The following is a 27,531-nucleotide window of genomic DNA, read 5'->3' on the forward strand; positions in this document are numbered from 1 at the left end:
CATTTCTACTAAGTGCCCACCCAGTGTGGCTCAAACTGGCATAAAAACAACGAATGGTTTCTGGCCAAACTTGAACACCCACCTAGGGAAAAACTCCATGTGTACGGTTTGGATGGGAAGCCTCCACCCAGATGCCCACACAGGTTGTGGAGACCTCCTGGAGCGCTCCCCCGGACACAGCCTGGGCCAGTTTCTGTCCACCCGGGGCCTTCCCAGCCCCCAGCCTGGACTTTTCCACGTCACCGAGGCTGCCGGCTCGTGGGTTGCTCTGCCTCCTTCGGCTGGTCGGGGCCTCCTGCACCCTCCTGCACGCCTGGCTTCCTTGCCTTGCAAATCCTCAACTGTGGAGGGACCCAGCCCTCTGCTCCCCTTCCTACCCCCCGAAGCCAGGCCAGGTGCAGCAGCACTGGGTGCAGATGCTCCCCTAGGGCTGTGTGAGCTGAGGTGTGGGGCCTAGGGCTGCCCAGGCACACTCTGGCTTGATGGCTTCAGGGGATGCCCTGAACAATTAGGGTGCTCCCCAGAACATTCCTTCCTGTGCCCCGTCAGCAGGACTGTTCACCCCAAAAGACACCACTCGGACATGAGCCTGGCGGCTTTCTGAGCGCCACCTCCATGGCCCTCACTGGCATGAATCCTTTTCCCACTGGGGCCTCTCATTCAAATGGGTAAACACTCCGGCCACCCTCCACGGCCACCCTCCTCCAAAGTCCGCTTCCGGAGGGGACGCCTGCTGCCTCTCCCTGCTCGCGTCTCTTCACCCAGGCCATGCTGGCTTCCGTCCCCACCGTGACCTCTGAACTCGGGAGACCAGGAACCCTCCGCCTCTGCTTAGACATCTCTCCCCTGAATTGCACCCCAGCTAGCCAGGGCCACTCCCCACTCCCACCTCCTCCTCAGCGGCCACCATCTCGGGCCCCTCTGAGGACCAGCACCCACTAGAAACTTCCAATCCTGTGTCTCCTCAAGCCCCACGCCCACACCAATGCTCCCTGTACCCAGCCCAGCAGCACCCTCCCTCTTCACACCCCTCACACTCAGCAAGCACAAGGCAGAGCTCACCAGATACACACAACACAAGCAGCACCTCCTCCTGGGGCCAAGCCAGGCTGCCTGGCTGCCCGCCTCCACCACCATCCAGGTGGCCACAAAGGATACAGACCCCAGCCCCAGGGACTCTGCAGCCATGTCCTCGGCTCACAACCCCGACTTGGGTGCCGGCGCCCACTTTGCCATCCCTGCCTGTCACACCCAGCTCACCTCCAACTCCTTCCCAACGCTGCCACAACAGCGCTGGGGTCACGGACGCCTGCACTGTTTTTGCAGACCCAGACCAGCGGCACTTACCACCTGAGCCCACGCACACAAGGCCGCCCTCACCTTGTCGTACCAGCAGCGCATGCTGAGCTGGCCGCACATGCAGTTGCTGGAGGAACAGTCGTCGATGCACACACAGTACTGAGAAGAGAGGTGCCAGGGGCCGTCAGACGGGCAGGCACAGGCCTTCTGTTTCCCCTCCCAGTCACAACTACGTTTTACAATTCTCAGTTACCCCGATTCTGGTAAATGCTTCTCAAAGACACCACGAATGTGTGGCCTCTTAGGGAGAAGGGTGTGCGGGCAGAAACATGCCGAGTGCCCGCTGGAGGGGGGTCTCTGGCTGAGGACCATGACAGAGGGACGGGGCAGGCAGGGCAGTGACGTGGCAGCGGGTGACGTGGGGTGGGTGAAGGGCTGAGCAGCGGCTGCATTTGTGGCCAGATGCTCGACGGGAAACGCAAGAATGCAGAGCCTGGCACACCCTGAGTGGGGGGCCCTGGGCGGTGCCTGGCCTGGGAAGAGGAGGGAGCTGCCTACAAGCAGAGCCACAAAGAAAGTGCTCAAGAAGGCGCAGGCGGTGAAGGCACCAGGCTCTGTGCACTCAGAGGCTGGGAAAGCTGGCATGTGCTGGACCCATCTCTCCGGGAGCTGGGAGATGCAGGGACCAGGTCATCCTGCAGGCCTCGCAGGGGCTCCTCTCGCCTGTGGCACCAGCACGAGGCCGCACGGGGGCCCCTGAGTATGAGGTTGCAAAAAAGGCACAAAGATGCTTGCTCTTGCTTTGGGGTCGGCAAGAAGCCTTGGAAGAGCAATGAGAGGCCCAGGGCTGGGCCTGACAGAACCTTTATCTGCCTTCTAGATCTTTCACGGGAGGCAGCTGCAAAAAGAACGAGGTCTTCCTGGGAAGCCCCCCACGAGCCCTCCTGCTCTGAGTGGTGAGAAGAACCCAGGACCCGAGGCTCCAGAAGCTTCTGCCCGCCCCAAGTCCTGGCCTGAGCCCGCCCTTCGTCCGCATCACTCACCTGCAGGTGAGTGATGTTTCTGTCGATGTTCATGGGGGACGTCACACAGTTCTGAGAGACATATTTGTAGTTGCTGGGGCACGGCTCGCCATCCACGGCGTTGACGCAGGGGATGGGGATACGCTCGTAGCCTCGAGCGATGTCCCTGCCACAGAAAGGGCAGGTGTCACCTGGAGGCTAACATACTCTGCCCAGGGGGTGGCATGGCGTACAGTGGGCGGCTGGCAAACACCTGGCCCTGAGAGTTTGGACTCCAGCCTGGGGATGTTTCAGCTTCAGGAGCAGCTTTCACCGCAAGCTCCCAAAGCCCTGCTGGCCACCAATTTGCCGCAGAGCCGTCCCAGGGCCGGGCTCACCTGCTCACTATCCTCTCCACGGGGCTGGGCCTGTCGGGGGCCGAGTCCTGCAGAGCCTTGCTCATCTGCAGAGCGCTCCACACCTGAGAGTTGAGGCTCGCACACTGCAGGGGCGTCTCCCCTTCTTTGTTCTTTAAGGTGACATCTGAATCCCGAGAAAGAAAGAGGCTAAAAGGGAAAATGTAAGGCCACAAAACATTTAAAGCTGACTTGAAAAGATGACACAGATGAGATTTATAAAATGACCATCATCACTAACAATAAAGGGAACACACTATGCGCTGTGAGATAACTTGAAGTCTGCTCACCAATGACTCTGCAAAGACGGGCTTTAGCTCACCCAGGAACAGGGACTGTCTTACTCCTCTCCCATATTCACTGTCAAAGTCAGCAGGCTGTTTTCTTAGCAGGAAGAGTGTGTAAAAAACCAGGGCGGCATTTGATTTTTCTTGGATTTTTCATTTAAATTTACCCTCAAGGATAAGAAGGGAAGCAAGGAGAGAGAGGCGCCACGCTTGGGCCATGCACAGCGTGAGTAGTCCTCAGTTCCACTCCTGCCCACTGCATCCAGACCGCAGTCACCGTACATGGAGCTGGGCTTCGCACAACCAGATGACCAACCTGGGTGAGCCACCGTGAGATCCAAATGTGGGAGGGCACAGCTCCATGTAGAGGGGCTGGGGAGTCACCGGAGGCTGGTGCTTGGAGCACCCACAGCTCCCTGTCCTTCCCCAGCAGCCAAACAAATACTCCATCCCAGGCCACCAACAATCTGAGTGTGTATGACTTAAGGGATCAAGGTCTCAAGTTTTTTTGTTTTTGGGTTTTTTTTTTTTTTTTTTTCTTGAGACAGAATCTCGCTCTGTCACCCAGGCTGGAGTGTAGTGTTGCAATCTCCACTCACTGCAATCTTTGCCTCCCGGGTCCAAGCGATTCTCCTGCCTCAGCCTCGGGAGTAGCTGGGGTTACAGGCACGCGCCACCATGGCCGGCTAATTTTTGTATTTTTAGTAGAGATGGGGTTTCACCATGTTGGCCAGGCTAGTCTCAAACTCCTGACCTCAGGTGATCCTCCTGCCTCAGCCTCCCAAAGTGCTGGGATTATAGGTGTGAGCCACCGCCACCCAGCTGAAGGTCTCAAGTATTAAAAGGGCCCTGAGCGGTGAGCGCCACAGCCTCCAGCATCTCCAGCTCTGGCTGTGGGTGGCACTGCTCCCAGAAGGCACTCTGAGCCTCTCGGGGCCTCTGAGCTGGCAGGTCCCTGCTGGGAGCAGGGCTGTTCCCACGCTGCCCCTCAGCCATGTCAGGAGCATCAGGTCTGAGACTCAACTCAAGGTCTGACCTAACAACTTGGGAATTTTGCATGACAATCCTCCTAACCCAGAAAAAAACCACAGCTGATCTCAAACGTGGACTGGGAAAGTCACTTCTCTGTACGTAGAACACCAAGGACGGACTTCCACAGGAGGGAACAGAGGGCCTGTGTCCACGCGAGCCCCAAGTGTGAACACACGACCATCGAGCGGTCTCTCCAGGCACCCAGGTCAGGTCAGCGCCAGCCCGAGCCGGGGGAAGCACCACACTCACACGACACAGTCGTAGCGGTTCTCCCGGGCAGCGATATGCAGCGGCGAGTCTCCGTGGATGTTCACGGCATGGAGGTCGCACTTGGCAGCCAGCAGGATCTCGGCTATGTCCACGCAGCCAGAGAACGCCGCCCAGTGCAGGCAAATGTTCTCCTCCTGAACAGACACAAGGCAGAGCTCAGTGTAGGCTTCCTGCTGGCTCACAGTGCTGGGGCCTGGCCACAGCAGCTGCAGCCCGCGTGCCTGGGGAGAGGCTCTGGAGCGCACGTGGCCGTCCTCAGCAACGGCCAGGTGGAAAGGGCATCACAGGTCACCAGATGGGAACCTAGTGCCCATCTCAACTCTGGAAGGCACATCCTTTCGTGTTTTGTTTTTTTTTCATTGTAAAAATAACATAATTATAAAAGTAGCATAATCACAGTAAAGAATATTATAAAAATAGGGAAAAGGTCATCCAGAATTATATCAACCTAATCTCAACATATTAATACTTGCAGGCACTTTTCTTTCATGTATTTTTAAAAATTATATTCATTTTCAAACAGGGGTATAGTCATAGGATAGGATAATGCTTTTGAAAGATTTGAAAAAAGACATGCAAATTTGATTAGATTAAAATTTTGGGCCGGGTGTGGTGGCTCACGCCTGTAATCCCAGCATTTTGGGAGGCAGAGGCAGGTAGATCACCTGAGGTCAGGAGTTCGAGACCAGCCTGGCCAACATGGTGAAACCCTGTCTCTATTAAAAATACAAAAAATGAGCCAGGTGTGGTGGTGGGCGCCTGTAATCCCAGCTACTCACAAGGCTGAGGCAGGAGAATCGCTTGAACCCAGGAAGCAGAGGTTGCAGTGAGCCGAGATCGTGCCACTGCACTCCAGCCTGGGCAACAAGAGCAAAACTCTGTCTCAAAAAAAAAACAAGAAGTTTTACTTTTAAAAAGGCCTCTTTTAAATAAAACAAATAAAATTTGGAGAAATACTTGTGCCATGTGTAAAATATAGATGATTTATAATCACACAGTAAATTAGAACACTGTAATTCTGAAAAAATATGTGCAAAGGAGAAGAAAATAAAGAAGGTAGGTAAGAAAAAGATGAACCGTAAACATAAGAAAATGTTCAACTCTGCCAGGCAGCCACAAATATAAATCAGAACAACGAAGTATCCCTAACTCTATCGCCCCAGAGATAAAACAGCGATAGTTGGAATGAGGAACACGCCCCGCCCGTTTCCTACGCCTGATGCCCGTCTGTCCCTGACCCTCCGTCATCACCAGAGGCTCCCAGGTGCTGAGGCCTCCTCCAGTTGGCACCACGCGAGGAGCGCCTTCCACGCGGGGCGGCATCAGAACCGCCTCCGGACCCATCACGAGGGTCCACGCGGGGCGGCATCAGAACCGCCTCCGGACCCATCGCGAGGGTCCACGCGGGGCGGCTTCGGAACCGCCTCCGGACCCATCGCGACGGTCCACGCGGGGCGGCTTCGGAACCGCCTCTGGACCCATCGCGACGGTCCACGCGGGGCGGCATCGGAACCGCCTCCAGACCCACCGCGACGGTCCATGTGGGGCGGCATCGGAATCGTCACCGACAGTCACTCAGCTTCCGGACCTTTCCTGTACTGAACACTTGGTTTGTTTCTGTTGGTATACTTCTGGAATACAATGCCAGCAAATATTCTAGTGCTTTTATTTTCTACATCATTTCTCAAGGATGCTTCTTCAGAGGCAGGATTGTTGGATTAAAGCACGTGAGCGTCTCACGCTCCTGAAGCGGGTTCTGTTCTGCCGGTGTCTGGGAGGGCCGGCTGCAGCCTCCTTCCCCTCGGGAATGCCAGCGATCTTCCCAGAGCCATCAACCAAGCCCCCCCTGACTGTCCGCTTTGCTGCGGGGGCTGAGGAGGCTCCGGGCCAAGGCAGAGCCCTGCAGGGGTGTGGTCTCCTCCCCGCAGGCTCTGCTTCCATTTGAGCTCTGCCCCGCCTCCCACCGAGGGCCACCACCACATCCCAGGGACTGGCTCTGCAGGTCCGCAGAGTCTCATCCCCAAGAGAGAAGGACACGGGCTCTTCTGAGACACCCCGGTGCTCTCCTGCAGTCCCCGGACACGGGCTCTTCTGAGACACCCCGGTGCTCTCCTGCAGTCCCCCTCCCAACTCCACACCGTGCGGCACCATCAACGCTTTCCAGCTCAGTGAGCATGAAGATAAAAGCAGAACAGAAACCTAGTGGCCTTGTCTCCAGTATCTTCATCCATAAACGGCTGGCTAGCCCCAGGCATGGGCTTCACTGTTTCCTTGACTTCTAAAAGAGAAAACTAAAAGCAAGCTCTGAGTGTCCGCCTCAGTGGATTTCCGGAAGAGCCTCGGCTGCTCTGGGGCTCTTCTGTCCCTCCACTTTTTGTTTCTGGTTTCCCTCCTCCACACATTGAGGGCTCCTTGAACAAAATGCTGCTTGCTTAGGGGCCTCTTTTCTTTTTCCTTTATCAGAATGATTTATGATTTTATAACCAGAATTACATGTTTTATTTGTTTTAGGGGCAGAGTCTCACTCCATCTCCCAGGCTGGAGTGCAGCTAGCACGATCTCAGTTCACAGCAACCTCTGCCTCTGGGGTTCAAGCCATTCTCGTGCCCCAGCCTCCCCAGTAGCTGGGATAACAGGTGCGTGCTACCAGGCCCAGCTAATTATTTTGTATTTTTAGTAGAGTCGGGGTTTCACCATGTTGCCCAGGCTGCTGTCAAACTCCTGACCTCAGGTGATCCGCCACCACACCCCGCCCCAGAATTACGTTTTTGAGAGCTTCCAGTTCACCTAAGATCCTTCCACCCTAGGACTGTTCAAACGCCCAGCCTTTCTGAAATCTGCTGAGTTACCACAAGCCTGGCCTACACCTGGTGAGCAACCGCACTCCTGAAACAATGGGGTGATACAGACCAGAACAGATTCACCTTCCCACCTAAAAGAACCAGAAGAGTAAAACTAAACAGTCAAAACCCGTGACCATGGCTGTCAAGACACCAGACACCAGGCAGGGAAGGACCGTGCCCTGAGAGGTGGAGCCTATGAAGGAGCCCGTGGCTGCCCAGCTCACTGCCACCAGAGCTCCAACCACGGCGAGAGAGGGAGCCAGGCAGGGCCTCCGGATGCTCAGACAGAAAACAGAGCTCCAAGAGAGGGTCCAGAGATCTGTGCACTTCCACCTGGGTCCTCCGGCAGGACCCCAGCAGCCACAAGCCTGTGGAGAACGTGCACTCAAAGCCAGGGCCTTTCCCCACAGCCAGGCAGGCCACACTGTCCGTTCACAGGCTGTGGGCTGGAGGACAGTGGAGGGACCTGCCTCAGTGGTTCCAGACCCACCTAACCTGAAAAGCAAAACCCAACATGATCTGACGGGTTTCAAGTGACTTAGCTGAGTTCCAGAACAAAATTCAAGAACATTCACAGGAAGAAGAGTCCCTAGCACCACACAAGTTGTGTAAAACCCACCCACATCCTGGCACTGGCTCCAGGTTACCAGACGTGCAAAGGAGCAGGAAACATGACCCGCAACGGGGAGAAAAACCCAGTCAATCAAAAAGCCCGGCTTTTGCTCAGATGCTGGATTAGCAAACAAGGTCATTAAAGCCATTGGTGGGCCAGATGCGGTGGCTCACACCTGTAATCCCAGCATTTTGGGACGCAGAGGCAGGTAGATCACCTGAGGTCAGGAGTTCAAGACCAGACTGGGCAACATGGTGAAACCCTATCTCTACTAAAACTACAAAACTTAGCCAGGTGTGGTGGTGTGTGCCTGTAATCCCAGCTACTCGGGAGGCTGAGGCAGGAGAATCGCTTGAACACGGGAGGCAGAGGTTACAGTGAGCCGAGATTGCACCACTGTACTCCAGCCTGGGAAAAAGAGACTCTGTCTTAAATAAATAAATAAGTAAGTAAATAAAGCCATTGGTATAACTGTGTTCTATAGGTTCGAAAATTAAGTAGAAACATGTTAGGAAACGTTTGAAAGACTCCAACAGAACATTTAGAGCTGAAAACGACAATGCCTGGAATGTAAGCACACAGACTGGATGAGCTCAACAGCATCACGTGCAGAAGAAAAGATGAGTGAACTGGAAGACAAACCAACAAAAACCCGCTCAACTGAAACACAGCGTGAAAAAACATAATTTTTGAAAATTGAAAAGAGTACCAGTGAGCTGTGGAACCACTCTGAGAACTCCTACATACACAGCTGGAATACTGGAAAGCACGGTGGGCAGAAAACATTATTTGAAGAAATAATGACTGAAAAATTTCCAAATTTGTCAAAAACCCTAAATCCACAAATCCAAGCAGCTCAATGAACCCTAAGTGCACACACACAAAATAACGCCAAGGCACATCAGTAATCAAACTGCTTTATAGACAGACTAAGGCTTAGAGGAAAATCCAGTTGCTAAAACCAAGAGATACAGAAAAAAAATTCTAAAAGCAGCCATATAGAAAAGACACGTTATACATAGAGAAATAACCATGCGCTGGCAGTGGATTTCTCACGGCGAACACTGCAGGTGAGGACCCAGGGAAACCGCCATTTAAAGCATTGGAAGAAATAACTATGCATCCAGAATTCTAAGAATATCTTTCAAAAGCGAAAGCAAAATAAGGACTTTCCAGGCATTAAAGAGCTGCAAGAGGGCCGGGCGCGGTGGCTTACACCTGTAATCCCAGCACTCTGGGAGTCCGAGGCGGGCAGATCACGAGGTCAGGAGTTTCAGACCAACCTGGCCAACGTGGTGAAACCCATCTCTACTAAAAACACAAAAATTTCCCAGGCGTTGTGGCCAGTGCCTGTAATCCCAGCTACTCAGGAGGCTGAGGGAGGAAAATCACTTGAAACTGGAAGAAGGTGGTTGTAGTGAGCCAAGATTGCACCACTGCACTCCAGCCTGGGCAAAAAAGTGAAACTCCGTCTCAAAAAAAAAAAAAAAAAGCTGCAAGAACTCACCACAAGCAGACCAACGCCACAGGAAAGGTAAAGGGAGTGAGGCTGGTGGAAGGGAAGCAACATCAGGAGCACAAGCCCACCAAGGTGGAGAAGCTTGGGGGGAGAGACCACTCGGCTGGGCGCGGTGCCTCACATCTGCAATCCCAGCACTATGGGAAGCCAAGATGAGTGGATCACGAGGTCAGGAGTTCGAGACGAGCCAGACCAACATGGTGAAACCCCATCTCTACTAAAAATACAAAAATTAGCCAGGCGTGGTGGCTCGCGCCTGTAATCCCAGCTACTCAGGAGGCCGAGGCATGAGAATTGCTCGAACCTGGGACACAGAGGTTATGGTGAGCCGAGATCGTGCCACTGCACTCCAGACTGGGCAACAGAGTGAGACTCCATTAAAAAAAAAAAAAAGATCACTGACTGTTTAAACAGAATAACCATATGGCTATTATGGTGTTCAGAACATATATATTACATATATATATATATATATGTATGTATGTATGTAAAATGTAGAAGAATAGCATTATCAAGTTTGGGAGAAGAAAAATGATTTTGCAAGACCTACTGTAAAACTACATCAGTCAAGCAAGGACAGTACTTGCCTAAAGGCAAATATGCAGATCAATGCATCAAGAGAGGGGGTCCTGGAGCTGACACACACATGTGGATGACTGACTTTACACACATGTGGACCACTGACTCTGACAGGTGGATGACTCGCTCACACATACAGATGACTGATACACATGCAGACGACTGACATGGATGCCCAACTCACACATGTGGATGACAGACTCACACACATGCAGATGACTGACTCGTACATGCAGATGACTGACCCTCACATGTAGACAAATGACACACATGCAGACACATGTGGATGACTGACAGACATGCAGATGAATGACACATGGATGACTGACACGTGGATGACTCACACATGCGGATGACCGGTTCACACACACACACATGACCAACTCACACATGCAGACTGACTCTCACATGTGGATGACAGATAGACATGTGGACTGACACATGTGGACAACTGACAGACATACAGATGACTGACTCACACATGGACGACTGACACATGTGGACTCACACATGCAGATGACTGACTCACGCAAACGACTGACACACGTGGACTGACACATGGATGACTGACTCACATGTGCAGATGACTGGCTTTTGGCAATGGTACAGAGTCAATTCTATGTAGAAAGAATGGTTTTCTCAACAAATGGCACTGAACTAGGCATCCACAAGCAAAAAAAAAGTTCAATCTATACCTCACACCATATACAAAAGTCAACTATAATAAAACATAGACCTAAATGTAAATGCCCAAACCATAAGACTCATATAAGGAAATGTGGGAGAATATCTTTGTGTTCTCAGATTAGGCAATTATTTCTTAAACAGAATGCCAAAACAGGATCCAGTTAAAAAAAAAAAAGAAAAATGCTGATAAACCAAACTTTATAAAAACTTTTAAAATTCTACACTTCCAAAGACAGATCTGTAAACCATATATCTGATAAAGGACTTATATCCAGAACATAAACTCTTAAACCTCCAGAATTTAAAAAAATACCTAATAAGCAAGAAAAAGATTTGAACAGACCCTTCATTAAAGAAGATATATGGATCGTGGCCGGGCGCGGTGGCTCAAGCCTGTAATCCCAGCACTTTGGGAGGCCGAGACGGGCGGATCACGAGGTCAGGAGATCGAGACCATCCTGGCTAACATGGTGAAACCCCGTCTCTACTAAAAATACAAAAAAAAAACTAGCCGGGCGACCTGGCGGGCGCCTGTAGTCCCAGCTACTCGGGAGGCTGAGGCAGGAGAATGGCGTGAACCCGGGAGTCGGAGCTTGCAGTGAGCTGAGATCCGGCCACTGCACTCCAGCCTGGGCAGCAGAGCGAGACTCCGTCTCAAAAAAAAAAAAAAAAAGAAGATATATGGATCGTAAATAAGCCCATAAAAAGATGCTTAACGTCAACTGTCATTAGAGAAACGAAAATGAAATGACTGAAAACTAAAACCACAACAACGTATCACTACACACCTACCAAAATGGATAAAATTTAAAGACTGACCATGCTACGTATTGGGAAGGATGCGGAGGAACCAGGACTCTCTGATAAGGGTTGGCCTTGTGTCCCCACCCAAATCTCGTCTTGAATTGTAATCCCCACGTGTCAAGGGAGGGACCTGACTGGATTATGGGGGGGGGGCCCCATGCTGTTCTCATGTGAGTTCTCACAACAGCTGGTTTTAAAGTGTGGTACAACCCTCCTCAATCTCTCTCTTGCCACCATGTACAACCCTCCTCAATCTCTCTCTTGCCACCATGTAAGACGTGCTTTACTTCTCCTTTGCCTTCTGCCATGATTGTTAAGTTTCCCGAGACACCCCCGCGCCAGCCATGCTGAACTGTGAGTCAATTAAACCTCTTTTGTTTATAAATTCCACAGTCTTAGGTAGAACCCTGATAGCAGTGTGAGAATGGATGAATGTACTGTCATACACTAGAGATGGTACAATCACTTGGAAAGCAGTTTGGCAGGCTTTTTTTTTTTTTTTTGGAGACCGGCTAGGCAGTGGTGCGATCTCAGCTCACTGCAGCCTTGACCTCCTGGGCTCAAGCGATCCTCCCCTTAGCCTCCTGAGTAGCTGGACCACAGGTGTGTGTCACCATGCCCGGCTACTGGCAGTCTCTGCAAATGTTAAACATACACACCTATCATATGATCTAACCATTCTACTCCCAGGGATTTAATCAAGAGAAATTAAGGCATGAGTATTCACAACATCTCTCTTAGTAACAACCAAAAATCAGAAACAACCTAAATGTCCACTGACAGGTGAAGGGTAAACAGACACATTCACACAACGGGTACTTCAGGCAACGAAAATGGGGATCTCGGCTTAAAGATGCAAGGGAAAGACGCCCATGGTGAGAGCCCTTTTCTATAAAACCGAGACACGCAGACAGCAGAAAGCCCAGCAATGGGTGGCAGGGGTGGGCTGGGCACGGCTGTGAAGTGCGGAGGAATCACCTTAAGATAGATCATCAGGGCATGAGGGAGGACCGGGCTCGCTCTTCCGACAGCAGCGATGGCTTCTGGGTGAAAATTCACCCGAGTGTGTACTTTGAGTATATACAGCCTACCTATTATATAGCAATAAAGTAGTTACATTAATGAAGTGTTTCATTCTATAAATAACAAACTTGAAATTTAATCAATGCTTCCATTCCGGGGAAACAGCCACCAGCATCAGAGAGCTAACGGCTCTGACACCTGGACAGGCTGCAAGCTGCCCAGGCACGCAGGCCAACCAGCCACACTAGGGTTGCCTTGCCCGCCACACAGTCTCCGGGGGTGGTAGGTGAGGCGGCCCCACCTGGGGGTGGCCTCTGCCTTGTCCTCTGCCTTTGCTTCCCTCCTCTCTTCCTCCAAAGTACCCGCCACAGCCTTCCGCCGGTTCGGGGCTCCTCTGCCTCTGCTTCCCTCTTCTCTTCCTTCTGCCGGCTCAGGGCTCCTCTCACCACGGTGCCGTTGTCCTAACCCCCAGCGGGAAAGAACTCCGGTGGAATGAGGTAGAAACCCCCCAGACACAGTCACGAAAGCCTGCAGCCCACGGAGGAGGCACTGCAGCTCAGGACCAGTCACTCCGGAGAGGCCTGTGTGCCTGCAGGGAGGCGGAGGGTGCCCACAGCCAGTGGACCACAGCGGGGTCTGCTCACATGCAGGGAGGGGTTCCAAATGCAGACCCCCAGTGCCAACAATGAATGGCAAGTGCCCGTGCCCACGCCGTTCTCAGGCTCTGAGAGGCAGTGTCAACCCTCCCTCCTCAGATGCCAGGCCTCAGCACACTGGAGATTTAATAGTGTGCTTTTAGAAATCTTTCTCTGTCAAATCTTCTTTCTTATGATCAATTTAATGTGTTTATTTGTGGCTAGACTTCCCATTTATGGCTTCTGGAGCCCCTCTGTGAAGGTGGACACAGCTCTGTGGGCTGCAGCATGTCTGTGCCCGTCTTGGGAGGTGACCAGAGGACTCCCCTCGCCCCTCGCTGTTGTGCCCATTGCCATGCCCAGCCCCCTGGCAGCCCCACTGGTTCTGTGGGTCCCTGAAGACCTTCTACGAACAACCTTTTGAGTTAATCAGTCACCTGCTGCCACTCTCAGGCTGAAGGAGCCACCCCAGGACTGGGGAGTCCTCTTATCTCAGCTCCAAACTCTATTTTCTGAGCAAACAAAAGGGCCTTACAAAACTGTCACTGAAGCATTTTAAATCACACCCTAGAAAACCGTGGTGCGATAAACAATTCACTTCTCTTTCCTCTGTTTCAAGGAGAGAGCCAGGGGCCGGGCGCAGTGGCTCATGCCTGTAATCCTGTGGGAGGATGAGGTGGGCAGATCACCTGAGGTCAGGACCAGCCTGGCCAACATGGCTAAACCCTGTCTCTACTAAAACTACAAAAATTGGCCGGGCACGGTGGCGGGCACCTGTAGTCCAGCACTATGGGAGGCTGAGGCGGGCGGATCACCTGAGGTCAGGAGTTTGAGACCAGTCTGGCCAACACAGTAAAACCCCGTCTCTACTTAAAATACAAAAATTAGCCAGGCATGGTGGTGGGCACCTATAATCCCAACTACTCTGGAAGCTGAGGCAGGAGAATTGCTTGAACCCAGGAGGCAGAGGTTGCAGTGAGCTGAGATCGCACCACTGCACTCCAGCCTGGGTGACAGAGAGAGACTCCGTCTCAATCACAAATAAAAAATACAAAAATCAGCCAGGCACGGTGGCACACACCTGTAATCCCAGCTACTGGGGAGGCGGAGGCATGAGAATCACTTGAACCCAGGAGGCAGAGCTTGCAGTAAGCCGAGATTGCGCCACTGCACTCTAGCCTGGGCGACAGAGCGAGACTCCATCCAAAACAAAAAACAAAAAACAAAAACAGAGGGAGAGCCAGAGGTGTTGTGGCACCCGCACGAGGTCAGCAGCCTCAGGCCCAGACACGGTCCCATGAGGCAGCAGGAGGCACAGCAGGGCAGTGAGGCGCCCTCTGAACCCGCAGATCCCTAGAGGGTGGCCTCTGCTGGGACCTCACACCCCCCAGCTGCCTCCAGCACAGGACAGCCACAGCGCAGCGCCGGGCCGATGCTGCCATAGGAAGAGGTCAAAGCCACCACCAGGTGCCAGGGTTCTGCTTTTGAGAAAAGAACCTTCTGGAGGAGGAGGTCCCCACCCCTCCAACACACTGCTCCCGGGGAGGGTGTGGTGAACTTACGTTGTCCCGGATGTTGATGTCGGAGCCCTTGGACAGCAGCAGCTTCACGAGGTCCACGTGCTTGTACTCTGTGGCCCAGATCATGGGCGTCCAGCCTCCGTCATCCTGCCAGGGAAGAGAACAAAGCGGTCATCGATTCAGAGACCAGCAACCGCCAGAGCGATGAGAACTCCCACAGCCCAGGTCTCCGCACCTCCCAGGTACCACACCCTTTGTGCAGGCATCTCACTCAGGACCTGAACGCAACCCTGAGAGTCCACAGTTCTTCCTCAGAGCACAGCCCCAGGTAGCTCCACAAGAGCAGGACAAAGGCAGAACCAGGTTGGGCCAGGCCCAACCACCCTGCCCAACACAGCAAGGCTGTGCTGTCAGCCTTGCCCACTCCCAGTTGGGCACCACTCACTGGGGACGCACCAACACAGCTGCGTGCATCGCGTCTAATGGCACACACAAGGGAGCTCGTAAGCCCAGGCCAGACCCGGAGCGCACCAGCAGCCTCGGCTGGCGGGAAGCCTGGGCTGTAGCAGGCTCTGCTCCTCCTTCAGCCTCCACTGGTGGCTGCATGCAGGAGAGCCAGGGACCCCATTAGAGCAGCAGCTGGGAACTGTGGGCAGGAGATGGACAGGCAGACGGAGGCTGACGCCCCTGCTTCCTCCTGGGCAGGGAGCAGAATGCTCACCCAGGCTGATTTGCTCTCTGGCTCCTGTCACTCCTGAGTCTAGTCAGTGGGCCTGGGCAATTTTCTTTAAGCCAGAAAAAGGCAACTTTACTGAAAATGAGGGTCATATGGCCAATTCCTACTCTGAAGGCAGAAGACTTGGCCTCTTCCCCAGCACCCCTCAAAGGACCTGCACATCCCACTGTCACAAACACAGCAGTCTCCACAATTAAAGCTACATTTCCCCTGCGGTTGTCAGCCTGTACATCCTGCTGTCATAGACACAGCAGCCTCCAGGATTAAAGCTACATCTCCCCTGCAGTCGACGGTCAGCACCACCACAGGCACTGGGAACACAGCAGGGACAGCAGAGCACAGCCTCCCAGAGCCCAGCCCCCTGCTCAACGGATGAGGGTACAATGTCAGAGAGAAGAGGTCAGGGGATGCTTCAGATGCAGTGAACAGGCAGGGGCTCCGGCCTCTGGATGCTCAGGGCAAAGGCAAGAGTATGGGCGCTGCTGCTTCCAGCCCATGGGGACATTGCCATGGCCAAGAGGGCACAGAAGCTGGGTGTCAACAACTGGGTGGGCAACCACTGGGCTAAAAAGACTTGGACCAAGGCTCCTGAAGGAAGGAGTGAGAGACAGTGTGAGGATGGCACTTATCCCAAAGCTGTGAGTCCATGCAGGAGGGACCCCCAGTGTGTGCTGAGCAGCCTCAAAGCCTGCCCTCCTTTGGTCTCCCCAGTCATTCACTCGTGAGGCAGGTGCCCACTGTGTGTGAGGCACTGTGGATCAGCACATGCACGGCAAACCCTGCCCCATGGCGCCGGCTGTGGGATAGAGATGGACAGTAAGCAGGGCAAACCCTGCCCCATGGCACTGGCTGTGGGGGAGAGACGGACAATGAGTAGGAAGGAAGATGGGTGCCGTGGAGGAAGGCCAGTGACACCTCCCTCAAATGGTGACATCTAGACACAGCTGATGGAGAGCAAGGGAGGAGCCTCCAGCCAGACACAGTGCAGAGGCTGCCCTGGTGTGTGGGCATCTGGTGTGGCTGCCCCTAGCAGGCCAGGGCAGAAGAGGACAGGGAGGGGACAAGACATTCCAGGGCCCAAGGGCTTGAGTTAGCCCTGTGCATGGAAGGGGATACCGTGGAGGGTCCCAGCTGGCTGTGTGTGTGGAAGAGGAAGCTGTGAAGGGTCCGAGCTGGCCGTGTGTGTGGAAGAGGAGGCTGGAGGGCCCGAGCTGGCTCTGTTCATGGAAGGGGAAGCTGTGAAGGGTCCGAGCTGGCCGTGTGTGTGGAAGAGGAGGCTGGAGGGCCCGAGCTGGCTGTGTGTGTGGAAGGGGATGCTGTGGAGGGCCTGAGCTGGCTCCATGCATGGGAGGGGATGCCGTGGAGAACAGAGGTGGGACCAAGAGCTGCAGAACAGTGACTTTCCCTGGCCAGTCCGCACGGTGTGCTGCTAAGGGGAGAGGGTGGCTGTACCTGACAGTTGACGTCCATCTGTCCATTTGAAAGCAGGTACTGGACCACTTCATAGTGGCCTTTCTTGGCAGCCAGGTGCAAACAGGTAGAGCCCTCTGCGTCCTGCAACAGAAACGCCCCTTAGTCAAAGAATCCACACCTGTGATCCTGGTGTGCCAGCCCTGAGCGTGGGATCCAGGAGAACCTGGTGCCCACCATGGGGGTGGGGTACTGTCCCGCTCAAATGACAAGGAAACCCAGGCTGAGGCCATGGGGCCTTTTCCCAAGGAAACAGCCAAGGTCCGAGCCCTGTGTGCAGCCCCTGTGGCCCCGTGAGTGGCCGGCTGCCTGGCACAGTGAAAACAGTGTGAATGATTCAGTAATGGTTGTCCACGTACCACAGAACTTAAAATAACAGGTGGCAAAAAGTAGGACACAAAGAGGGCCAAGCCCACCCCATGGCCCTGGAAATGCCACAGGCTCTGCCCCTCCCCTTGCTTCCTTTGCTTCCGGCACTTTTTTTTTCCTCCTTTTTGAGACGGGGTCTTGCTGTGTTGCCCAGGCTGGAGTGCAGTGGTGCGATCACAGCTCACCGCAGCCTCTGACTCCCATGCCCAAGTGATCCTCCTGCCTCAGCCTCCCATGTAGCTGGGACTACAGGTGTGCACCACCATGCCTGGCTAACGTATTTTTTCCTTTTCTAGAGAAAGGGTCTGGCTATACTGCCTAGGCTGTCTTTGAACTCCTGGCCCCAAGCGATCCTCCCACCTTGGTCTGGGAGTCGCAGGCATCATAACTGGGATTACAGGGCTGGGATTACAGGCGTGAGCCACCATGCCCAGCTTGGGAACACCTCCTCATTTCCTTTCAGCTCCGTTTCCCCGAGGAGACAAAATAGATCACATTGATCAAACCATCTCAAAAGGAAAAAAAGACATGCAAGGTTGGAGGTCAGACCCAGGAAGCTCCAGAAGAGGCGGGGGAGCCCAGCGCCATCCATGCGCCTTACACAGGCTCCTTGCACAGGCCCGCAGACTTGCCCCACCACTTTCTCCCTTAGGAGTTTGCTTTGCTTTACTCCCGTTCCTGTCTCCGTGTAACCATGTTCCTTCATTACCTTTCTCCCCTTATCTCGGTGGAGTCAGTGCAGCAGTCCTAGAGTTTCACAGGCACCACTGCACACACTGCTCACTCAGCTGGTGCTAAATCAGCATGCTCACCTTCCTCAAGGAAAGCCAGCACACCCGATTCCCACACGGCTGGTGTTCAGAATCATGATTTTATCATGAATACAAAACGATGCATGGTTGTTAAAAGGTCTGCCTTCATTTTCAAGTGTCTTTAATCGCTGGAATAGTGCGGCTGACAATCCCTTAACTGCTGGAAGACTGCCACAGCATTCAGGACAGAAGCAGGTGCACCTGGCAGAGACCCTGGGCAAGCATTTCCGAATCAAGCAGGTAAGAGACGCCAGCAAAGGGAGCTTAGTGAAGGAGGCCAGCTGTCACGAGAGCGAGACACCAGGCAGGAGGAGGGCAGGGCTGGGAGCGGCAGAGTGGGGGTTGAGGGGATTGAGAGTCAGCCAAGGGAACCCCGTGGGAACAGACGTGAAGGTGGCAAAGAGCGGGGCTGCCGGTAAGGAAAGGTTTCTGTCGGGTTCAGTGACTGGCTAGCTGTGAGGTCTGCAGGCACACAAACAGAAGCTCAAGACACTGGAGCCCACCTCCACCCAAGGGACACCCCACACAGCGCCGGTCTGGTTTCTTCTCCTGCCTCCTCCCCAGAGGTAATCACTATCCTGAAATCGTTACTCATCGTGCCCATGGATCTCAATACCTTTACTATCTATATCCATAAATGATGTTTTTACACCCTTTTAAATTCTCTAGATCACAGTGTATATCATCTGCAGACACATCACAGACCCTACCGGTGTGAGGCCCTGCTCACTGGGCGGCCTGCAGTCCCCGCACCTCAAAGGTAAGGACCCCGCCTGCTGCTCTGTGTCCCGCCCCGACAGTTTTTTCTACGCGTTACGTGGTATGGAATTCAGTGACTGTTTAAGACGGTCCCTCAGTCCTGTGTTTTCACCTGCTTGTTGGTCATACGCATGTATTTCCTCTTCTGGGAACTGCACACTTATGTTCTTTACCCATTTTTCTGTGTGGTTTAATTTCATTTGTAGTTCTTTATTATTTTTTATTTTATTTTATTTATTTTTTTTGAGACAGAGTCTCGCTCTGTCGCCCAGGTTGGAGTGCAGTGGCGCGATCTTAGCTCACTGCAAAATCCACCTCCTGGGTTCAGGCCATTCTCCTGCCTCAGCCTCCTGAGTAGCTGGGACTACAGGCGCCCGACACCACGCCCAGCTAATTTTTTGCATTTCTAGTAGAGATGGGGCTTCACCGTGTTAGCCAAGATGGTCTCCATCTCCTGACCTCGTGATTCACTCACCTCAGCTTCCCAAAGTGCTGGGATTACAGGCATAGTGAGCCACCGCGCCCGGCCTCATTTGTAGTTCTTTATATTTTTGGATATTAATCTTTGGCCAGTGCATTGCAAAATCTTCCCCCAGTATTTAGACTGTCTGTTCGTGTCCTTTGTGGCATCTTTTTGAAGAGAAATTCTTAAATTTTAACGCACTTAACTTTATCAATCATTTTTGTGCTTTTTGTGTCTTAGAAGACGCTTCCCCGTGCTGGAATTACAAAGACGGCCTCTGTGGTCTTCCAGGCTTCGTAATTTGCCTGCTCGCCACGTGCATGCGCACTTCTCCAGTCTCTCCAGCCTGGCTGGGGTCTTCGTGTTGGAAGCAGGAGCGCTGCAGGAAGGCACAGCTGGTTCTCGCTTTCTATGTCATCAGACAAACCTCTGCCTTTTAAGACGACAGTAAGTCTGCAGCGTAATTACTGACAGGGTGAGGCTGGAGTCCATCACTCTGCTATCTGTTTTCTATTTGTCCCATCTGGTTTTTTTATTTTTATTTTATTTATTTATTTATTTATTTTTTTGAGGCGGAGTCTCGCTCTGTCGCCGGGACTGGAGTGCAGTGGCCGGATCTCTGCTCACTGCAAGCTCCGCCTCCCGGGTTTATGCCATTCTCCTGCCGCAGCCTCCCGAGTAGCTGGGACTACAGGCGCCCGCCACCTCGCCCGGCTAGTTTTTGTATTTTTAATAGAGACGGGGTTTCACCGTGTTAGCCAGGATGGTCTCGATCTCCTGACCTCATGATCCGCCCGTCTCGGCCTCCCAAAGTGCTGGGATTACAGGCTTGAGCCACCGCGCCCGGCCCCCATCTGGTTTTATTCCTGCATTTTAGTTGCACAATTTTTCAGTATTACATTTTATTTCCTCTACTAGTTTTTCTTCCTGAAAAGCTGTATTTGTTTTATTTTCTTGGTACTTTCTCTGGGGATTACAATATTCGTCTTTATTGGTCTTCTTAAATTAATATTGTACCACCTCCCACAATAAAATACCTTTACAACAGTGGGATTCCACTTTCACCCTGCCCTCCTTTGGGTACTTATTATCCTATATTTCACAGCAGGTCTTCAATAGTATCGTTTCACTCAACACTGTTTTGTTAAAACATTGATGAGGTTAAAAATAAACAAACAAAAACCATTCCCAGCCGGGGCCACCGTCTGTGGAGTTTGCAGCTCTTCCCCGTGTCTGTGTGGCTTTTCTCCGGCCCAGGCTGCTTCCCGCCAGGTGACCTGAGTTGCCAGGACAGGCTCTGTCCACTTGCAACCCTGACCTGGAATAACTGGATAAACATTTATCTTGTTTGTATTAATCTTTCTTAAATGTCTGTACAGCTCACATGCATTTCAGTGTTTAATGTTAGAAATACCTTGGTCTTGATTTAGAAGCTTGCTAATGTTTTTGTGACCAGGAATATGGCAGAAGAACTTTGCTCTTGTTTAGATCAGTCTGTGGTAAATTGGTGTCAACGCTTGAAGAAGTCACATGCTCTAAGGACCTGTCAACAGTGTTGAGTGAAGACTTCCAAATATGTAGAAACTCCACCTTATGACATTATTGAAGTTTAAATGACCTCTCACATTTAAGAAATTTAAATAAGAAAAATGTCTTCATATCCACCATCCAGGGTTCCTCATTCAGTCCCAAAGAGCAAAGTTTTCCTCCTGGAAGCTTCAGGATTCCAAGCAAGCTTATCTGCCTTTTGCTGTTTGTACTCGAACATGTTTGGTTTCACCGTCATTCTCTGAAGGACACTTACTGCAGGTAGGATTCTGGGGTCACGTTTTTTTTTGGCTTTGCTTCTTTTCTTTCAGCACAATAAAAACTGCCTCCATGGTTTCAGATGAGAATCAGTAATATTTCATGACGTTGTCTGTCTAGATGTCATGTGCTGTTTTTCTCTAGCTTTCTTTTTTTTCTTAGAGATGGGGTTTCACTCTGTCGCCCAGGCTAGAGTGCAGTGGCGCTAATGCAGCTCACTGTAGCCTCAAACTCCTGGGCTCAAGTGATGCTCCTGCCTCAGCCTCCCAAGGCACTATGACTACAGGCACCCGCCACCACGCCCAGCTAATTTTTCATTTCTTTTCTTTTTCTTTTTTTCTTTTTTTTGAGACGAAGTCTTGCTCTGTCGCCCAGGCTGGGGTGCAGGGGCCGGATCTCAGCTCACTGCAAGCTCCGCCTCCCGGGTTCACGCCATTCTCCTGCCTCAGCCTCCCAAGTAGCTGGGACTACAGGCGCCCGCCACCTCGCCTGGCTAGTTTTTTGTATTTTTAGTAGAGACGGGGTTTCACTGTGTTAGCCAGGATGGTCTCCATCTCCTGACCTCGTGATCCACCCATCTCGGCCTCCCAAAGTGCTGGGATTACAGGCAAATTTTTCATTTCTTATCGAGATGGGGTCTCACTATGTTGTCCAGGCTGATCTCAAACTCCTCACCTCAAGCCATCCTTCTGCCTCAGCCTCCCAAAGCACTAGCATTACAGAAGCAAGCCACTGAACCTGCCCAATTGTTTACCTATTTTGATCTAGCAATTCTACAGCCAGAAATCTGTCCTAAAGAAGCCAAATGTGCAAATATTTAACTACAAAAATGTTTCCTGAAGCACTGTTTATAATAAAAATTGAAAATAAGATAAATATTAAATATTCAAATTTGACTAAAGATAAAATTGTATCATAAATCGATACAGTCATTTAGGTAATGTTTCACAGAATAATATTTAATAACAGAAAACAGTAAGTTTAATGTGATATGAGGCAGGAGTTGAATTACTATGAGGAGTGTGATCACTTTTTCGGTGGAAAAAATGTGTATTAGTATGAAAGACTAAGAATTTAAATGTGGTTATGATAATATATAACAAAATTTGCCATTTTAAACATTTTGTGCAGTTTTGTGGCATTAAACACATTCACAATCACCACTATTTCCAAAGCTTTTTCATTACCCCAAAACAAAGCTCTACAATCATGAGGCAAAATTCCCAGCCCCAGGGAATCCCCAGTCTCCTTTCTGTCTCTATGAATCTCGCTACTCTAGATGGCTTCTATCTATCGGTCACGTCGTGCAGGATTTGTCCTTGGGTCTGGCTTCTTTCCTGCAGCAGAATGTCCTCAAGGTCCATCTGTGCTGTTCATATGTCAGAATTTCATTAATTCTCTGACTAACATCCCACCGTGTGGATGGACCAAACGCGCTGACGCAGGCATCTGCTGAGATATCTGGGTTGTTTCTGTCCTTTGGCTACTGTGAACAACGTGGCAGGAACCATGTTGTATGAAGATCTGTCTGTGGTCCTGGTTTTCATGCACGCTCTCCGGAGTGGAGTTGCTGCAGACCAGAGGGTCATCCTATGCTTAGCAACCTGACGAACCACGACTGGCTTCCACAATGGCTGCAGCGTTTACAATCCCACCAGCAACGCGTGGGAGTCTCAACACTGCCACATCCTCTGTGGTGCATCTCACCATAGCTCTGAGTTGGCTTCCCTGGTGGCTAGTGACGATGGACACCTTTTCATGTGGGAACTGGCACTTGTGGGCCTTCCTTAGAGAGACGGCTACTCAAGCCCTTTCTTTGCCCATTTCTGAATTGGTTGTTTAATTTTCTGCTGTTGTTGAGATGTACAACCTCTTTATATATTCTGCATAAAAATCTCTTATTAGAGAATTTGCAAATACAATTCCTCATTCTGTACATGATATTTTTCACTCCATTGATAGTAATCTTTGATGTACAAAAGTTTATTTATTTTTTCTCCATTTTAAAATCTTTTATTATCTTTACAAACCCTTGTGTCAGGGGCTGACTTTCAACAGATCGCAGTGAGGGAGCTGCTCTGCCACACATGAAACCCCAACCCAGACACAGGTCATCTACGGGCGGTTTAGTGCCAGGTTCCCTGCGAACGTGCGCTGCATGACGGGCGAGGGGGTGGCTGCCTTTCCGGCTGCACATCATTTCCCAGGGCCCAACGTTTTTAATTTTAATCACGTTTATCTATTTCTTTGATTATGCTTCTATATAGTATCCAAGAAATCGTCGTCAAATCCTATGTCATAAAGCTTTCCCCTCATGTCTTTTTCCAAGAGTGTTCTGGTTTTAGCTCTTAAGTATGGGCCTTTCATCCATATCCATTTTCCATTTTCTTTTTTAAACAGAGTTTCAATCTTGTTACCCAGGTTGGAGTGCAGTGGCGTGATCTCAGCTCACTGCAACCTCCACCTCCAGGTTCAATTGATTCTCCTACCTCAGCCTCCTAGGGAGCTGGGATTATAGGCACCCGTCACCACACCCAGCTAATTTTTGTATTTTTAGTAGACGGGGTTTCACAGTGTTGGACAGACTGGTCTTGAGTTCCTGACCTCAGGTGATCCACCTGTCTCGGCCTCCCAACGTGCTGGGATTACAGGCGTGAGCCACCACGCCGAACTGCATTTTCCATTAATTTTGAAGACAGTGTTAGGTGAGGATCCAACCTCACGCTTCTGGATGTGGACATCCAGCTGTCTCGGCACCATCTGTTGAAAAGACAATCTTTTCCCCATTGAATGGTCTTTGTAACTTTGCCAAAAATCAGTGACCATATATGCAATGGTTTATTTCTGGGCTTTTTATTTTATTCCATTGGTCTCTATTTCTGCCTTTATGCCAGTCCCACACTGTTTTCATTACTGTGGCCGTAAATAGTAAGTTTTGAAATCAGCAAGTGTGAGTTCTCCAACTTTTTCAAAATTGTTTGGCTTCTCTGGGTCTCTTGAGACTCTGTATAAACTTTAGAGTTTTTCTGTATCTGTAAAAAAAAAGCTGTTAGCGCCAGGCATGGTGGCTCACACTCATAATCCCACCACCATGGGAGGCCAAGGCGGGCGGATCACTCAAGGTCAGGAGTTTGAGACCAGCCAGGCCAATATGGTGAAACCCCGTCTCTACTAAAAATACCAAAAATTAGCCAGGCATGGTGGCGCGCGCCTGTAATCCCAGCTACTAGGGAGGCTGAGGCAGGAGAACTGCTTGAACCTGGGAAGTGGAGGATGCAGTGGGCCGAGATCACATCACTGTACTCCAACCTGGGTGACAGAGCAAGACTTCTCAAAAAAACAAAAAGGCTGTTAGGATTTTAGTAAGGACTCCACGGACACTACAGCCATTTTAACCACATTCAGTCTTCTCATCTGTGAACATGGGATGTCTTTCTATTTATTCAGGTCTTCTTTAATTTCTTTCAGCAATGTTTGTTAGTTTTCAACTAACAATTACGAGTCTTTTGTCTTCTTGGTTAAACTTACTCCTAAGTATTTTATTCTTTTTGATGTTACTGTAAATGAAACTGTTTTCTTAATTTCTTTTTTGAATACTTCATTCAAAGGATATAGAAATGCAACTGATTTTTTTGTGTTAATATTTTATCCTATTTTGCTGAATTGGTTTTGTTAGCTAACAATATTTTTGTATATTCTTTAGGGCTTTCTACATATAAGAACATGTCATCTGTGAAGAGAGGCAATTTTACTTCTTCCTTTCCAATGTGAACGCCTTTGATTTCTTTTTTTTGCCTAACTGCTCTGGGCTGAAGACACAGTGAGACGACGTACTGTAAGGCGAACACCTTCCGCACAGCAAACCCCTCATTAGCTCTGTTGTCAGGCTCTATAGAGCGTGAGCACTCACTAGTGGTTTTTAATAATAAACCAGGTAACCAAAGTGAGATGAAGGAACTATTTCTAGACAACTGGGTGTGTGAAGGCCCCAAGTCCTGGAGATGTCAGTGAGGATGTCCCTTGCTCAGCTTTCTGAGAAACGTCTACACACACACTAGGATGGTGATTCTGACAGATGAACATACCTTGGGATCCACCAGGGCCCCGGCCTTGATGAGGTACTTCACTGCTTCCAGATGGTTGTTTTCGGCTGCTTCCATCAACGGGGTCCTCTGGTCTTCTGAGCAGGTGTCAATATTAGCGCCCGCCTAGTGAAACAACAGTTCAGGTGTATGGGAGGGCTGTGACGGTAGCCACCGCCTGGGGAGAAGTGACTTATAAGCTTCTACACTCAAAAAAAGAGAGCTGTACTGTTTCAGTGACCAACAATGTCTGAGTTTTCTAAACATGTATTCAAAGATGTAATTATTCTATTAGTATCAAACCTTTAAGCAGAATATTTCTGCTAGATTTCATTCCATTTCTAAGGTAATTTGATAGAAAATGTTTATAGCACAGGAGTGTGACAACACCTTTAGAAATGAGGAGGATGGTGACAACTTTCTAAAGCAGACAATGAAGGGGAGGGAGGGGCCCCTGAGCAGAGAGGAGGCAGGAGGGAGGTACCGGTTCACCCCGCCAGGACACACAGCTGATTTAGTACTCGCCAAAATAATGGAAATAAATGGAAAATCCTGATTTCCAATAGCATGCATTCCAGAAGTTTCCATTTTTCCGAATAAACAGAGAAACTGGAAAGACCAATTAACTGGCAGGTATACATAGGGTGAAAGACCAATTAACCGGCAGGTATACATAGACTGAAAGACCAATTAACCGGCAGGTATACACAGGTAAATTTTTCTTGGTCTGAAACTTAAGAAGCCCCCAACTTTAAAATTGGTTGTGTGCTAAAAGCAAATCAGCTGTTGGGCTGTTGAAACCTCTTCTCCATGAGGAAAAACTTCTTAGATGACAAAAACCTAGTATTTCATTTATAAAATAAACATTTATTATGAAAAAAGGTTGAAAATAGTATTGTTTTTACCATTAGTAATTAAAAACCAAAAGTAACACAATTAAATAAGGAATGTTTAAACAGCCCTAGAATGGTCTATATGGAAAATGAGGCTAATTCGTAAAGGCTAAGAGGGGCAGAGGCCAGGCACGACGGCTCATGCCTGTCATCCCAGCACTTTGTGAGGCCAAAGGCAGGCAGAGAAGCTGGGCGCAGTGGCTCACGCCTGTAATCCCCGCACTTTGGGAGGCCAAGGCAGGTGGATCACCTGAGGTCAGGCGTTTGAGAGCAGCCTGGCCAACATGGTGAAACCCCGTCTCTACTAAAGATACAAAAATTAGCCGGGTGTGGTGGCGGGCGCCTGTAATCCCAGCTACCTGACAGGCTGAGGCAAGAGAGTTGCTTGAACCTGGGAAGCAGAGGTTGCAGTGAGTCCAGATTGCACCACGGCACTCCAGCCTGAGCAACAAGAGTGAACTCTGTTTAAAAAAAACAAACAAACAAAAACACAAAACAGAGGGGCAGTGAGAGGCTCAGGGGACTCTGACTAGAACGAGCTGGGCTTCACCGAAGAGAACACGGGGTCCACAGAGCAATGGTCAGAGGTCAAAAGGCTGAGGCCTAGAGGCTCACAACGGGCGCAGTGATCCAAGGCTGACCTCAAACACCAAAGCTCAAAGCCAAGGTCCGGCTGCCAGACCTGAAGGTAAAGTAGCGCCAGAAGTCTACAGCGGCTAATTTTTAACAAACAGTAAGCTTGAAAAAACACAAAACAAGGTAGAGAGCGAGGCCCGTGCTGTGCAGAGGAGCTGTGGCTCTGCCTGCACCCTCAGCACACAGAGGCTGCTCCTCCAGCGCCCAAAAATCCTGGTGAAAGAAGAAAGGGTGTGCCCTCAAGGGAGAGGCTGGCATCCAAAGCCCCTGCACCAGCACCAGGCCGGCAGCGCGGGCGGCAGCGCAGACAGACCCGAGTGACAGACCCGAGTCTGCAAGGGCAGGAGGGGCTGAAGGCTTCGGGCGGAGCATAGGGGAGGATGGGGGTCCTTTCCCAGGAAGGAGGGCTTGGCTATGGCGGCCCATAGGAAACGGGAGCCTGCCAGCTCCCCAGCGCAGAGCCTTCACAGACCCGCACCGCACCCAGGACCCGGGTAACCAGAAGGAAACGACCCCGCCCATGAAAACACGGGACACTGAGACAAAATCCAAGAAAGCTCTAAGAGTGGAGAAAAGCAGCGGAGAAAAGGAAGAGTCAAAGCGAGACCCGCGCGGTGGCCAACGGTGTCCAGACAGACCTGCCAGTGCCAAGAAACAGGTCCCGCCCCACATCCAGCTCCATCCTGGACCCCACGCAGACGCGGAGCAGGACCCGCCTTCCAAGCGCTCCCCAAACCCTCACTGCAAGCGGAGCGGCTGGCACTGACCAAGTCCCACACAGTCTGGGGCTCCAAGGCCGAAACTGCCGGCCGCTCACCCTCCGCGAGGCTCTGACGGACGGCGCCCTTCCCAGGCTCGCGAGCACGCCCCGCCAACGGCTACCCATCGTGGTCCACCTCCCAGGCATTGGGACCGCAGCAACTCCCGGCTGCAACCCAGGAGGCACAGTGGCTCTCCCAGTCTCAGAGGGGAGGAGA

General features: G+C 51.1%; 1 protein-coding gene across 7 annotated transcripts in view; it reads right to left on the reverse strand.

Moving 5' to 3' along the window:
* EHMT1 (euchromatic histone lysine methyltransferase 1) overlaps positions 1–27,531 on the reverse strand; it is a 230,662-nt gene that overhangs the window by 19,247 nt on the left and 183,884 nt on the right. For all 7 annotated transcript variants that reach the window (XM_030919354.1, XM_030919352.1, XM_030919355.1 and 4 more), the window contains 7 exons: positions 25,029–25,151; positions 16,717–16,818; positions 14,571–14,675; positions 4,285–4,439; positions 2,699–2,866; positions 2,343–2,487; positions 1,381–1,458 (listed from right to left, as the gene is read on the reverse strand). In XM_030919354.1, the coding sequence (XP_030775214.1) occupies positions 1,381–1,458; positions 2,343–2,487; positions 2,699–2,866; positions 4,285–4,439; positions 14,571–14,675; positions 16,717–16,818; positions 25,029–25,151 (876 nt within the window). The remainder of the gene's footprint in view (positions 1–1,380; positions 1,459–2,342; positions 2,488–2,698; positions 2,867–4,284; positions 4,440–14,570; positions 14,676–16,716; positions 16,819–25,028; positions 25,152–27,531) is intronic.

The sequence above is a fragment of the Rhinopithecus roxellana genome, chromosome 16 (assembly GCF_007565055.1).
Source record: "Rhinopithecus roxellana isolate Shanxi Qingling chromosome 16, ASM756505v1, whole genome shotgun sequence".
Taxonomy (NCBI): domain Eukaryota; kingdom Metazoa; phylum Chordata; class Mammalia; order Primates; family Cercopithecidae; genus Rhinopithecus; species Rhinopithecus roxellana.